This window comes from Hylobates moloch, unplaced genomic scaffold, assembly GCF_009828535.3.
Source record: "Hylobates moloch isolate HMO894 unplaced genomic scaffold, HMol_V3 SCAFFOLD_6, whole genome shotgun sequence".
Classification (NCBI taxonomy): domain Eukaryota; kingdom Metazoa; phylum Chordata; class Mammalia; order Primates; family Hylobatidae; genus Hylobates; species Hylobates moloch.
Genome location: NW_026652281.1, coordinates 137231181 through 137246551, shown reverse-complemented (window position 1 = coordinate 137246551; position 15371 = coordinate 137231181). Strand labels below are relative to the sequence as shown.

Below are 15371 nucleotides of genomic sequence, written 5' to 3'. Positions count from 1 at the left end.
CTGATATTATCCCCATCATGTAGATGAGGAAACAGAGGCTCAGAAATAACATGTCCAGGTGGTAAGTGGAGGAGGATGTCTGGCTACAGGTCCTGCACTCTTGTCCACTAACTAAAAGGAACAATTTGATTACATGCAGCCTTTAGAACCAATCAGGGTCTTGGAGACTGATTGCTCCTTTGGTACTTAGTCAATGACCCCAAAGCACCAGACACCATGCTAAGCACTCAACACATGGCATCTCTCTTAATCCATGCAACAAACTTCTGAGAGGGGTGTAATAATCCCTACTTACAGAAAAGAAAGTCTAAGTTCAGAAAGGTTAGGTGACTTGTCCAAGGTTACACAACCAGTCATTGATTAAGTTTGGATAGGAATTCAGTTTTTTCTGACCTAAGTGGTACTTGCCACCAACATGGATCCTGCTGGCTGTCTGATCCAGCAGTGGAATGACAGTCTGTTAAGTTACAATGAGGGCCGGGCGAGCACGGTGGCTCACGCCTATAATCCCAGCATTTTGGGAGGCTGAGGTGGGTGGATCACCTGAGGTCAGGAGTTCAAGACCAACCTGGCCCACTTGGTGAAACCCCATCTCTACTAAAAATACAAAAATTAGCCAAGCATGGTGGCACGTGCCTGTAATTCCAGCTACTCAGGAGGCTGAGGCAGGAGAATTGCTTGAGCCCAGGAGGCGAAGATTGCAGTGAGCTGAGATTGTGTCACTGCACTCCAGCCTGGGTGACAGAGTGAGACTCGGTCTCAAAAAAAAAAAATTACAACGAGAGCTATAAGTCATGTATTCATCATTTCATTCACTCAATACGTACTTACTAGCACCAGGCTATGTGTTAGGGGATGGGGATACACAGCAGAAGACAAAATTGTCTCACCCCATGGAATGAAGCTTCCAGCTTTGCAGCTCATCAATTTTTCCCAGTTCATCCCCTACTCAGCCTCATCTGCTTTCCTATCCAGCCCATGGATGTATCCCTCCTCTGCCAGGACCCTCGATGTCCTTCTGCCACATTAGCTTCCCTGGCCCCATCCTTACACACAAGAAAGCGTTTGTCCTTCTACCTCCCATCTGCAGGACTTACACCTGCAGCCAGAAGAGGTGGCGCATTTGAGGAGGGGGTAACACCACCTCAAGTTCGTGACCCTCCCTCAGCAGAGCTTTGAGATACTCACTGGTTCTTTCCTCTCCTCATTGGGTGAATCCCACCACCATTCCTCACAACAGCAGCTGGTTTGAAATAACCTTTACCTTCTTATCAAGTCTCCTACAAAATTCCCACCACCTCCACTTCCCCAGTTCTAATTCCTCATGCCCTTATTCCTTTTTTTTTTTTTTGACAAGGTCTCGCTCTGTCGCCCAAGCTGGAGTACAGTGGCAAAATCATGGCTCGCTGCCACCTCAACCTCCTGGGCTCAGGCAATCCTTCTGCCTCAGTCTCCCAAAGTGTTGAGATTACAAGTGTGAGCCACCATGCCTGGCCACCATCACCTTTTTTTTTTTCTCTGAGACAGAGTTTCGCTCTTTTTACCCAGGCTAGAGTGCAGTGGCATGATCTCGGCTCACTGCAACCTCTGCCTCAAGGGTTCAAGTGATTCTCCTGCCTCAGACTCCCAAGTAGCTGGGAGTACAGGCACCTGCCACCACACCCGGCTAATTTTGTATTTTTAGTAAAGATGGGGTTTCACCACGTTGGTCAGGCTGGTCTCGAACTGCTGACCTCAGGTGATCTGCCCACCTCGTCCTCCCAAAGTGCTGGGATTACAGGTGTGAGCCACTGCACCTAGCCCACCATCACTTTGAATGAACATATTGTAATCCATTGTACAGACATATCACAACTTACTCAGCCATTCTCCTTTTGTTGGACAGTGAGGTTAGGAAAATAAAATTGTATACATCAATAGGAAACACCACAACATGGGAAAAACAAAACCAATAGCATCACTCAAAACTATGTGTTAACATGAACAGTATTATTTGAGGCAACTGGGATAGAGCTGAAGTTCCACTGGATGGTCATGGGTCATAAACTAGTGGAGGATAGTGACCTCTGAGATGGTGACCAGGGACAAGCTGGGAAGCTCTGCTGGGCAGCCACCTCACTGGGAACAGTATCTGCCAGACAGGGAAAACCTTTATTTTCTGCTTCTGTTCTGTGTCTCTGCCTGTTCCACAACCCACTTTTGAGTTGAGTTGATGGGATTTCTTTCTTTTTTTTTTTTTTTTTTTATAGAGACAGGGTCTCCCTATGTTACCCATGCTGGTCTTGAACTCCTGGGCTCAAGTGATCCTCCTGCCTCAGCTTCCCAAAGAGTTGGGATTACAGGCATAAGACACTGCACCTGGCTAGTTGATGAAATTTCTGACTGTTATAGACAAGGTCCTTTGAGTCACGAGTCAAGAAATCCACTTAAGGCCAGGCATGGTGGCTCATGCCAGCCACATTGGGTGGCCAAGACAGGAGGATCACTTGAGTCCAGAAGTTCGAGACCAGCATGGGCAACACAGGGAGACCCCGTCTCTACAAAATTAAAAAGAAAAAGAAATCCACTTGAGGCCACGTGTGGTGACATACACCTGTAATCCCAGCACTTTGGGAGGCTGAGGCAGGAGGACTGCTTGAGGCCAAGAGTGCAAGACCAGCCTGAGCAACATAGCAAGACCGTGTCTCTACAAAAAATTTTAAAAATTAACCAGGCATAGTGGCACATGCCTGTAGTCTCAGCTAATAGGGAGGCTGAAGCTGGAGGATCTCTTGAGCCTAGGAGTTCAAGGCTGCTATGAGTTATGATTACACCACTGCACTTCAGCCTGGGTGACAGAATGAGACCCTGTAATAAAAATTGTGAAAGAAGGAAAGAAGAAAGAGAGAGAAAGAAAGAAAGAAAGAAAGAAAGAAAGAAAGAAGAAAGAAGAAAGAGAAAGAAAGAAGGAAAGAAGGAAAGAAAGAAAGAGAGAAAGAGGAAGGCAAAACCTACTTGAGCTAGCTTAGTTATAAAAAATAAAAAAGGTGATTTATGAAGTTGAACCATCAGCATGTATAACTGCTGATATTTGATCTTTTTGACCTATAAAAACAACAATTTCAGATGGTGCAACCTAATATTCTAACAATGCAGAAGGATCTCAAGGAGCCCAGGGATAGGAAACAAAGTCTAGGTTCATGAGGAACTATAACCAGAATCTGAAAAACGTCAGGAACCCTTCCCTCCTTTCTTCTACCCCACACCTTTCCTTTCTGTGTCTGTTTCATTCTCTGGAGGTCTCCTTTCCGGCTCACCCACGTGCACACAGACAACACAGCTCTCAGAACCTAAGTCAGAAGAGAAATAATCTGATTGGCCTATCCTGAGTCAAGTGGGCATCTCTGGTCCAATCAGCTCTGTGCAGGGAGGCAGAGCTCTTCGTGGCAGCGCTCTTAATTGCAACCTATGGAAACTGATTTGAACAAAAAAAAAATTTATCAAAAGGATATCGACTGGATCACAGACTTTTCAGTCTTGGAAAACAGAGACAGGAGAGGACAAACAGCTAGAACCACAGCCACAATCACATCACAGAAATGATTTTGTAAGGATTCTGCGGCCAAAGGCTGGACTGGGCAGTTTGCACCCTTATCAAGGGCAGCACTGCATGTGGACCCTGCAGCCACCATTCCCCTGGGCATAGAATATGGCCACCACCACCAGAATGGATTCTCTTGTCCCTGCTTATTTGTATCATGAGCTGCAGAGGCTGAGCCCACCTCATGGCCATGCACCCTCATTGCCGTCAGGCGATGGGACAAACGGGACATGAGTACTGGCCTTTTCAGATATTTACTAGAAGGTGGGCCCACCTTTCTCTGGGCCCCATGTAGTGAAAAGTTCTCTAAACATAGAAAAGGATACAGATGCTTGATCCCACCAAAAGGGCCATGTGGTACCAACCATCTCGACCATGAGGGCCAACTGCTCTGGGTGGACAGTTCTTGAAGAAGGGACTGTGGGCTGGATAGGTGCCCAAAGAGTGTCTGTGACAGTTACCTCTCCCCAAAGATTCTACCCGGCTCATGTGCCTTCTATGAAATCTTTCCTGCTCCCAATCCATCCCATCCTGGCTCTTTCCCACTTAGAACCTGCATAGGAGGGCTGGGCATAGTGGCTCACACCTGTAATCCTAGCACTTTGGGAGGCCGAGGCGGGCAGATCACTTGAGGTCAGCAGTTCAAAACCAGCCTGGCCAACATGCTGAAACCCTGTCTCTAAAAATATTTTTTAAATTAGCCAGTTGTGGCCAGGCGCGGTGGCTCATGCCTGTAATCCCAACACTTTGGGAGGCCGAGGCAGGCAAATCACAAAGTCAAGAGATCGAGACCAGCCTGGCTAACACGGTGAAACCCTGTCTCTACTAAAAATACAAAAAAAATTAGCCGGGCATGGTGGCGGGTGCCTATAGTCCCAGCTACTCAGGAGGCTGAGGCAGGAGAATGGCATGACCCCGGGAGGCGGAGCTTGCAGTGAGCCGAGATCGTGCCACTGCACTCCAACCTGGGCGACAGAGTGAAACTCTGTCTCCAAAAAATAAAAATAAAAATTAGCCAGTTGTAGGGCCAGACGCAGTGGCTCATGCCTGAAATCCCAGCACTTTGGGAGGCCAAGGTGAGCAGGTCATGAGGTCAGGAGATCGAGACCAACCTGGTTAACATGGTAAAACCCCGTCTCTACTAAAAATACAAAAAATTAGCTGGGCATGGTGGCAGGTGCCTGTAGTCCCACCTACTTGGGAGGCTGAGGCAGGAGAATCGTTTGAACCCAGGAGCCAGAGGTTGCGGTGAGCCGAGATTGTGCCACTGCACTCCAGCCTGGGCAACAGAGCGAGACGCCATCTCAAAAAAGAAAAAGAAATTAGCCAGTTGTGGTGGCAGGTGCCTGTAATCCCAGCTACTCAGGAAGCTGAGGCAGGAGAATAGCTTGAACCCAGGAAGCGCAGTTTACAGTGAGCTGAGATCACACCATTGCACTATAGCCTGGGCGGCAAGAGGGAGACTCCATCTCAAAAAAAAAAAAAAAAAAAGAACTTGCACAGGAAGGCACATGATGAAATTGTTATCGTTGTTTTTCTGTCTGAGATATAAGCAGCTGGAAGGCAGGAAGCCTGCCGTATGTTTCTGTTTGGCCTGTGCAGGGCAGGGCCTATAACTGTGCAGTGTCTATACCTGGGCCTTTACATACCTGTTGGTTGGCTCAGGCATCAGCCAAGGCTCTTACAGATCTAAGTAGCAGACACTGACTCTTGGTGACAAACCAAAAAATAAAATTTTTGGAAACGTATGGAGTAACTCATAGAAGGGATGAAAAAGCTCCAACACCAGGCCTCTAGATAGCACATAGCACCAGGGAGCAAGAAGGAAGGGCCAGTCCCTGGGGCACTGCCATCCCATTGATTACCTTCAACAATCCTTCATCCTTATAGTACTGCACTCATGACTCAAAGTACCAGCTTGGACAGTTACAGGCTCTGTCATTTGGACAAGTCACTTAACCTCTGTACTTGGGTGTCCTCGTTGACAGAATAGAATTAAAAATAAAGCCCACTTCCTTAACTGGCAATGGGAGGGTTGGATGCTCAGTACATGAAGACCCTTAGAAAGGGGGCCAGCACCTAGCAAGCACTTCATAAATATCAGCTACTAAAAAATACCAGGAGAGAAAGCCCAATGGGCTCAGCCGAGGACATGTATTCCCTCTGGGGGTGGGTGAGGCAGGTGGAGGCTCTTAACTGATAGTCCCACAGAGACCCACATGCAGCAGCGTCTTCAAGGAGTAGCTCTCCAAGAAACACAGAAGTACACTGACAGAAGAAGGGGGAAAGGATACTGGGCAGGCAAGAACATAAGTGCCCATGATGACTTCTCAGCTCCCCAGGACAGAAAAAGGGTCCGACTCCAACATCTACAGGTTTGATCTAGGGCAGTGGCCGGGAAGAAGGAAGAAGATTGAGAGGCATGTCTAACAACATCCAAGCAACCTCCCTACCAAAGCAGCCCATGACCCTTGAAAGATATTGCTTCAGGAGAAAGTCAGATGGCAAAAGGTCGTCCAGCTCCCATGCATTCATTGCCCCCTCTCCTGCCGCTGGCAAACCGTGATTAATTCCTGTGGCAGCCACAGGAATCATTCCTAATGAATTTCTAATGAACTCATTTGGTGTTAATGCGGTGTGTAATTCTGCAGGACACTCATAATTTAGCCTTATTAAATCTCTAGTTATTGGGAACTACTATTGCTCTAAGCTCATAAGCAGAAGAAAAGTAATTATGCAGAGCAAGCAGTTAAATTATGAAAAGGATTGGACATTCTGAGAAGGCTGAGACGTGGCTGCTCCTGTGTTTTCTCCTTGGGGTGCACTGCTCTACAAAGGTGAGCAGGCTGTGCAGGTCTTCGAGCTGAGGCAAGAATGCCCACCTTAACTTCTGTTCTGCAGTGTTAGAGCTGTGCAGGCTGCCCCTGTGTTCTGGTATTTTTAAGGGCCAACCAAAGGTGGCCCTGTCCCCAAATGATCTACCCCACTTGCCCACTGCTTGGGCCTGAATTTCCACCATAGGGATAGATTCCTTCATGTTTGAGGTGCTGTTCCAGGTTGAAAGGTAACTTGTACCACAGTTCAGAAAGCAGTCACTGATAGGTTATCTCATCTGATGATCACAGCTTCCCGATTATTGTCATTAAACTCCTTTGACAGGTAAAGACATTAAAGTTCACAGAGGTGAAGCCACTGGGTTCCCAAGGTCATCGCCGGGTGCCAGAACTAGGAACAGAGCCCATGTATCCTGGTAACCAGGTGAATTCTCTTTCCAGCTTACCTGTAATTTATTGCCTGCTGTGCTTTTCATGCATATGTGACTCATGCTTCCACCTGGATCACATGTTTCTTGAGGTCAGAGCCCTTTCTGTGATCTGCTTTACCTGTTTGACTTGCCTTGGTACAGAGGATGGAGCTGCAAGGCTCCCCTGACAGATCATGTCCGGTCTCCTGAAGACACCAGGAGGATTCTACTATGCACAGGTTGATTGTATGTTTCCTTTTCCCAGTTCGTCCTGAAACTTTATTATACTTTTGATTAAAATGTGTGTCTTAGGTTGCTTTCTGTTGCTACAACTGAATACCCGAGACCGTGTGTGTGTGTGTGTGTGTGTGTGTGTGTGTGTGTGTGTATATATATATATATATATATATATGAAGCATGGACGCAGTGGCTCATGCCTGTACTCCCAGCACCTTGAGAGGCCAAGGCTGGGGGATCGCTTAAGGCCAGGAGTTTAAGACCAGCCTAGGCAACATAGTGAGACCCCTGTCTCCAAAAAGAAAAGAAAAGAAAAAAAAGAAAATGATTTATTGCAGTTTTGCAGACTGGGAAGTCCAAGGTCTAGGGGGCACATCTGGTGAGAGCCTTCTTGCTGGTGGGGACGCTCTGTAGGATACCAAGACGGTGCAGAGCATCACATGGCAAGGGGAGCTCACTGACAGCCAAACTGGCTTTATTTATTTATTTATTTATTTATTTTAATTTTTTGAGACAGGGTCTCACTTTATCACCCAGGCTGGAGTGCATGGGGTAATCACAGTTCACTGAACCCTCAACCTCCCAGGCTCAAATAATCCTCCTGCCTCAGTCCCCCAAGAAGCTAGGACTACAGGTGTGGGCCACCACACCTGACTAATTTTTGTTGTTTTTTTTTTTGTGGAGAGCGGTTTCACCATGTTGCCCAGGCTGGTCTCAAACTCCTGAGCTCAAGTGATTCTCCTGCCTTGGCCTCCCAAGGTTCTGGGATTACAGGCATGAGCCACCACACCAGACCTTTATTTATTTCTGAGAAAGGGTCTTGCTTTGTTGCCCAGATCAGATTGCAGTGATGCAAAGATGACTCACTGCAGCCTCAGCATCTGGAGTAGCTGGGACAACAGGTGTGAGCCACCACACTTCCACACTTGACTAATTCCTTTTTTTTTTTTTTTTTTTTTTAGAAATGGGGTCTCCCTACTGGGTGCGGTGGCTCACGCCTGTAATCGCAGCACTCTGGGAGGCCGAGGCAGGCAAATCACGAGGTCAGGAGTTTGAGACCAGCCTGGCCAACATGGTGAAACCCCATCCCTACCAAAAATACGAAAAATTAGCTGGGTGTAGTGGCTAAAAAAAAGGAGGTAAAGATGACCTACAATCCCATCTCTCATATGTAACTATTGCTTAACAGTTGGTGTGTATGTACTTTCAGGCCTTATTATATGCACATATAAATATACATACAAACATTTTATCCAAAATGGGAACATACCATATGTACTGTTTTGGAAATACTTTTTATTAAACTTGGAAACATGACATTTTTGAAAGATGAATTTACACTGTTGAATAATAAATACAAACTAATTTAGCAAGAATGTCCTTGGTAACTCCTCTCTGTTATAAAAAAGAAACAAAAGAAGGGTGATTTAGAGCAGAAAATCTAAATAACCCCATACAAAAGCCAGAAAGAAAATTTGACTATTGTTACCTTGTCTCCTAAAATGTCTTGGTTATCCATTTAATTTGGGTGTTTGGCATGAAAAAGCTGATGGATGGAAGATGCAGGCCTGGGAGCAAAGTCATGCGACCCTGGGAGTCAGGATGAATGGATTGGGCCTTGGGGTTTAGAGGTAAACCTAGGTTCGTGGCCCTTGCCCATTTCCCTACCTCTTCTTCTGTCATACCCTCAGTTTCTGCTGCAAACTCATTTCCACTGGAATCCCCTAAACTCACTGTGCTATTTTGCATTTCCTTGCCTTTGCACTTTTCCTTCTACCTAGAATGCCCAGTAGCATAAATGGAAAAAAAATTGACTTTCATGCAACGTCTAAGTCAATTTTGTGCCTATGAGGAAAGCAAAAAGAGCTGTTTGAAGGGCAAAGTAGGTTTTTCGTCTATATGGAAGGAGGTCCCGGGGCAGGTGGGAGTAAGGTTTTTTTCTCCTTTGAAGGTGGAAACACTCTAATCACAGCTTACCTTGGTGCTGTATCTAGCATCCATGACCCAGGCGCTGCTGTGCATGTCCAAGCCACCCTGGACTTGACCTCCTCACTCCTTAGTGGTGTTCTGGTCTGTAAGTCCCTCTCCTATTTCCTATTTCTTCAGTCCCGGGTACTTATAGCCAAGCAGCCCTCAGGGCTGTGGGTATGCACTTTGTGGCTGTTTAGATGTGGGTAGGAAAAAATAATGTTGCCATCGATGTAACCAGTATGTGTGGCTCTGTGTAGAAATGCATATTGCCCGTGTGCATTTATGTCTGTGGTACTATACATAGATTTGCATGCATGTATGAAACATGATGTATATGTGTCCTTCTATCTGTGTACCTGGGAGGATGTATACTTTTCTCTGTGTATATTAAGTTTGAATCACTGAGGATAGATGCAGAATATTATGTGGTTTTTTTTGAGACAGAGTCTTGCTCTGTCGCCCAGGCTGGAGTGCAGTGGCATGATCTCAGCTCACTCCAGCCTCTGCCTCCTGGGTTCAAGTGATTCTCTTGCCCCAGCCTTCCAAGTAGCTGGAATTACAGGCATGCATCACCCCCCGCTAATTTTTTTGTATCTTTAGTAGAGATGGGGTTTCATCATGTTGGCCAGGTTGGTCTCGAACTCCTGACCTCGTGATCTGCCCTCCTCAGCTTCCCAAAGTGCTGGGATTACAGGCATGAGCCACCGCACCTGGCCTGCTTTTATTATACATACATGTAAAGCAGCGTGCACTTGTGCTCAGCTGTGACTTTCTATATATGGCTCTAGTTGTTTGTTTACAGATATATGGATATGTATATGTATATGTGGGAGAATGTGTTTATGGAAGGAAGGTATCAGTTTGCTGCCTTAGGCTACAAGGAAAGAAAAAGAAAAGAAAAAAGAAAAGAGACCTCGAACGATAAATCAAGTTAATATCTCTCATGACTAGAATTCCAGAGATGGGAAGAGAGGACTCTCAAGTTGGCTGATTGTGTGGATCGGTAAGGGCATTAGAGGCCCTGGGTAATTTCCACTTCTCCACTCACTTAATTCTGCATCCTCAAGGTCACAAAATGGCTGCAGCATTTCCATACCCCACACTCTCACATTACAGAATCCAATGACAGGTAAATGAGTCTTCACTTCTGAGATGACTTTCTTAAGAATAAGGAAAATTTCATAGAAGCCCCAAGCCAACTTCTTTCCACGTGTCATTGGCTAGAATGTGGTCACATAGCCCAAAGGTAAACCAATCTCCATCAGAGGGACTAAGACCACAAGGGCTGGCTTAGACTAATGAAGTTCCTTCTCCTGGAGCAGGGGTTGGAATCAGCCTTTCAGAACACAAGGCTGCCTGGAGAAATGGTGGGCATCTGACAGAGCTCATCAGGAAGGGGGAAGCCAGCAGCACCTGTGATAAAGGAGTGTGCACACGTGTGCAGGCATGTCTGTTTATAAGTGTACATGACTTTGAACATGTATGAACATGCGAATACATAATGTGTGGGGGTATTTCAGTAACTCTTTTTTTTTTTGTTTTTTTTTTGAGATGGAGTCTTGCTCTGTCACCCAGGCTAAAGTGCAGTGGTGTGATCTCGGCTCACTGCAACCTCTGCTTCCTGCTGAGAGAGCAAATCCTGGCCAAGATGACAATCTAATCATTAATGATATCTTGTCTGTGACTGGGAGGCCTTGGGTCCCATGCCAGATGCAAGACTCAGCCCTTATCATAACTGCCAAAACCACAATACTGGCAGTGGGAGACGAGACTACCACATATATTTTTTTTAATTCTCTGAGAGACTTTCAGTTTTGGGCTTCTCTATCTGAGGCACCACTGGTCCCCAAAAAGCCAATGGAAAACCTTAGCTGTTATGCCCCCTTTCTTTCCCACCCCCAGACCATCCCTACCTATGGAGCTGGAGACCTCAGAACAGTATTTCTCAGAAAGCAGGAAGCCTGAGCTCAAGGCTGCTAGCAGAGTGAGGCTTCCTACCTGAGATAGGCCCTGAGCACTTGGCTTCCTTCCCCCTCCACAGCAGTGTGTTTCCCAGTAAAGAAAATAGGATGCGGCCGTGCGCAGTGACTTACACCTGTAATCCCAGCACTTTGGGAGGCCAAGGCGAGTGGATCACCTGAGGTAAGGAGTTCGAGACCAGCCTGCCCAACATGGCAAAACCCCGTCTCTACTAAAAATACAAAAAATTAGCCGGGCATGGTGGCAGGTGCCTGTAATCCCAGCTACTCGGGAGACGGAAGCAGGAGAATTGCTTGAACCCAGGATGTGGAGGTTGCAGTGAGCCAAGATTGCGCCACTGCACTCCAGCCTGGACGACAAGAGAGAAACTCCATCACCAAAAAAAAAAGGAAAAGAAAATAGGATGCAGGGGATGATGGGGAGCTGGGGAGGAAAGACATGGGCTGAGCACATTCATGCACCACTCATTGTGTGCCCCTCGTGGAATTTCACTCCATCTCCATAGTGAACTTTTTTTTAAAAATGTATTATTTATTTTTATTTTTATCTTTATTTTATTAGAGATGGGGAGTCTCACTCTATTGCCCAGGCTGGAGTGCAATGGCAGGATTATAGCTCACTGCAGCCTCCAACTCCTGGGTTCAAGCAGTGCTTCCGCCTCCCAAGTAGCTGAGACTACAGGACTACAGGTGCATGCTCCACAGCAAGGACCCTGTGGGGTTTTTTTTTGTTTTTTTTTTGAGACGGAGTCTCACTCTATCACCTCGGCTGGGGTGTGGTGGCACAATTTCGGCTCACTGCACCCTCCGCCTGGCCTAAAAGTCCTTATTTTTTGGAGATTTATACTGAAATATTTACAGATGAAATATAATGTCTGAGGCTGGGCGCGGTGGCTCACGCCTGTAATTCCAGCACTTTGGGAGGCCAAGGTGGGCAGATCACCTGAAGTCAGGAGTTCGAGATGAGCCTGACCAACATGGTGAAACCCCATCTCTACTAAAAATACAAAATTAACCGGGCATGGTGGCGCGTGCCTGTAATCCCAGCTACTTGGGAGGCTGAGGCTGGAGAATTGCTTGAACCCGGAAGGCGGAGATTGCAGTGAGCTAAGATTGCCCCATTGCACTCCAGCCTGAGCAACAAGAGCAAAACTCCATCTCAAAAAAAAAAAAAAAAAAAGTAATATAATATCTGAGATTTGGTTCAAAATAATTGGGTGGAGTTGGGTGCAGTGGTTTGCACTCATAATCCCAGCTACTTGGATGGCTGAGGCAGAAGGATTGCTTGATCCCAGGAGTCTGAGACCAGTCTGGGCAACATTGCAAGACCTTTTCTCAAAGAAAAAAAAATGGGGTGAGCATTGTTAAATAAAATTTATGAGATGCCATTGTTTTGGACTGAACTTCTGCACTAGGCCCTAACAAATTAGCCCAAAGCAAACTGGAGTCACTCATTCTGAGGGGCCATGTAATCAAACTGAACTTAAAAATAGGCCAGTTTTCCAAAAAACAGGAGATTCACAGCAGCTAGCTAAAATGCCCTAATCAACCTGAGACAGCATGATAAGGAGGTCCCCTCTGCTTTAACCCTACAAGAATGTAACTTTGAAATAACTAATCCACTTTTTGTTCCCTGTTTCTGCTTTCTTCAACATTTTTCTGCCTATGAAGCCCAGCTTCTGGCAGGGCATGGTGGCTCAAGCCTGTAATCCTAGCACTTTGAGAAGCTAAGGTGGGCAGATCACCTGAGGTCAGGAGTTTGAGACCAGCCTGGCCACCACAGTGAAACCCCGTCTCTACTAATAATATAAAAATTACCTGGATGCGGTGGTGCATGCCTGTAATCTCAGCTACTTGGGAGACTGAGGCAGGAGAATCGCTTGAACCTGGGAGGCGGAGGTTGCAGTGAGCCAAGATCAAGCCATTGCACTCCAGTCTGGGCAACAAGAGTGAAACTCCACCTCAAAAAAAAAAAAAAAAAAGCCCAGCTTCTCTGGTCACCTCATTGGAGCACCTTTCTGTTTTGTATATGGGATTCTGCCCAATTCATGAATCGCTAAGAAAAGCCAGTTAAAATTTTTTTTTTGAGACAGAGTCTCGCTCTGTCCCCCAGGCTGGAGTGCAGTGGTGCAATCTCGGCTCACCACAAGCTCCACCTTCCAGGTTCACGCCATTCTCAGGCCTCAGCCTCCGGAGGCGCTGGGACTACAGGCACCTGCCACCAAGCCCGGCTAATTTTTCTTTTTTTTGTATTTTTAGTAAAGATGGGGTTTCACTGCGTTAGCCAGGATGGTCTCGATCTCCTGACCTTGTCATTCGCCCACCTTGTCCTCCCAAAGTGCTGGGATTATGGGCGTGAGCCACCACGCCTGGCCAAGCCAGTTAAATTTTTGAAACTCAATCTGTTGACATTTTGCTTTTTGACATGGTGAAGTGGGGGAGTGGGTGGGATAGAATAAGGTAGGATTGGCCATGTTGATCAGTATGGAGCTGGGCTGTGGATACATGGGGTATTATATGTTTGTATATATTTGAGTTTCTTCATAAGAGAAAAAAGTTTTTGAAGCGTTAAGTGGAAATAAAGGAGTCACTTTCTCAGAAAAGCCTTTGTGGCCCTCCAGGCTAGTTCAGGTCCCTTTTCTATGCTGCCATGCCACTTCTCCTTCGTGGCACTTCGATGAATGATAATAACAATACTGAGGATTGTGTCGTCTCGATATCTGTCTCCCCTGTAGAGAGCAGAAAGTAGAGTCTGCCTAAATCCCTGCTTCCACTCAAGAGCACATTTGGTGAAAGAATAAATGAAGAATGAATCAATGAATGAATGGCTGGGTGCGGTGGCTCACACCTGTAATCCCAGCAGTTTGGGAGGTGGAGGCGGGCAGATAGCCTGAGCCCAGGAGTTCAAGACCAGCTTGAGCAACATGGTGAAACCTCAACTTTACAAAAAAATAACAAAAGTTAGCTAGGTGTGGTGGTGTGCACCTGTAGTCCCAGCTGCTCAGGAGGCTGAGGTGGGAGGATCGCTTGAGCCTGGAAGGCAGAGGCTGCAGTAATCCATGATCATATCACTGCGTTCCAGCCTGAGTGATAGAGTAAGACCCTGTCTCAAAAAATAAATAAGTGAATGAATGAATGAATGAGTTCAAAGAAACCTCACTGTGGGCTGGAGAAAACAGGAGAGGGGGCTTCCTGAAGAAAGAGAGGAGGGGGCAGGGAAAGAGAAAAGGTGAGGGGGCAGGAAAGAAGAAGGGTGAGAAATGAGAAGGGGAGAGGGAATCCCACCTGGCTCCTCCCCCAACTCTGACTTTACTTATTATTTTGTTATTTAATTGTATTGCATTGCATTTGGCTACCATTCCTATTTTTAAAATGTTTAAATTATTGTTTTTAAATAGGTAATACATTCACTTCTCTTAATATCCAAGAATAACAAAAGAGATATGGGGAAAATCTCCCACCCCGCCTCACTCCCATCCCGCCTCACTCCCATCCCCTTCCACCCTACCCCCCACCCTAGCAAACAAAACCACTAGTTTCTTTGAGGAATTTTTGTTTTATTTGAGACAGGGTCTCACTCACTCCAGCCCAGGCTGGAGTGCAGTGTTGCGATCTTGACTCACTGCAGCCTCGACCTCCTGGACTCAAGTGATCCTCCCACACCAGCCTCCCAAGTAGCTGGGACTACAATTGCATGCCTCCACATCCTGCTAATTTGTGTATTTTTTTTTTAGAGATGGGGTTTTGCCATGTTGCCAAGGCTGGTCTGGAACTCCTGGACTCAAATCATCCTCCTGCCTCAGCTTACCAAACTGTTGGGATTTCAGGTGTAAGCCATGGCACCCAACTCAAAACTACTAGTTTCTTATGTATTCTTCAGAGATACATGTGTACATGCACACAAATATGTATACATTCATACGTGTATATATATGACCCTCTTGTAGGGTTAAATCCCCTGAAGTAGAACAAGTGGGTCAGAGGATTGCCAGACACTGACGAAGCCTCCATGAAGACTGTGCCAGTTCATACTCCCCTGGCAATGCTAAGGCCACCTTCCCCTCTCCCCACTCAAGGGCTGGGTTTGAAGGATTAGGTGTGGCCAGGCCAGGAGGAAGCGTGGAGCCATCCCAAGAGATGCCCATGGCAGGAGAACACAAATGAGACAGCTGGGGACAGTAACACAGACCTCTCCTCAAACTAAGGACCCACCGGGCGCGGTGGCTCACTCCTGTAATCCCAGCACTTTGGGAAGCCGAGGCAGGTGGATCACCTGAGGTCAGGAGTTCAAGACCAGCCTGGCCAACATGATGAAACCCCGTCTCTACTAAAAATACACAAAATTAGCTGGGCATGATGG

General features: G+C 46.6%; 1 protein-coding gene across 1 annotated transcript in view; it reads right to left on the bottom strand.

The window, feature by feature from the left end:
- FABP6 (fatty acid binding protein 6) overlaps positions 1-15371 on the bottom strand; it is a 46908-nt gene that overhangs the window by 19403 nt on the left and 12134 nt on the right. Inside the window, exon 3 of the mRNA XM_032155991.2 lies at positions 3246-3329. Coding sequence (XP_032011882.1) covers positions 3246-3329 — 84 coding nt within the window. The remainder of the gene's footprint in view (positions 1-3245; positions 3330-15371) is intronic.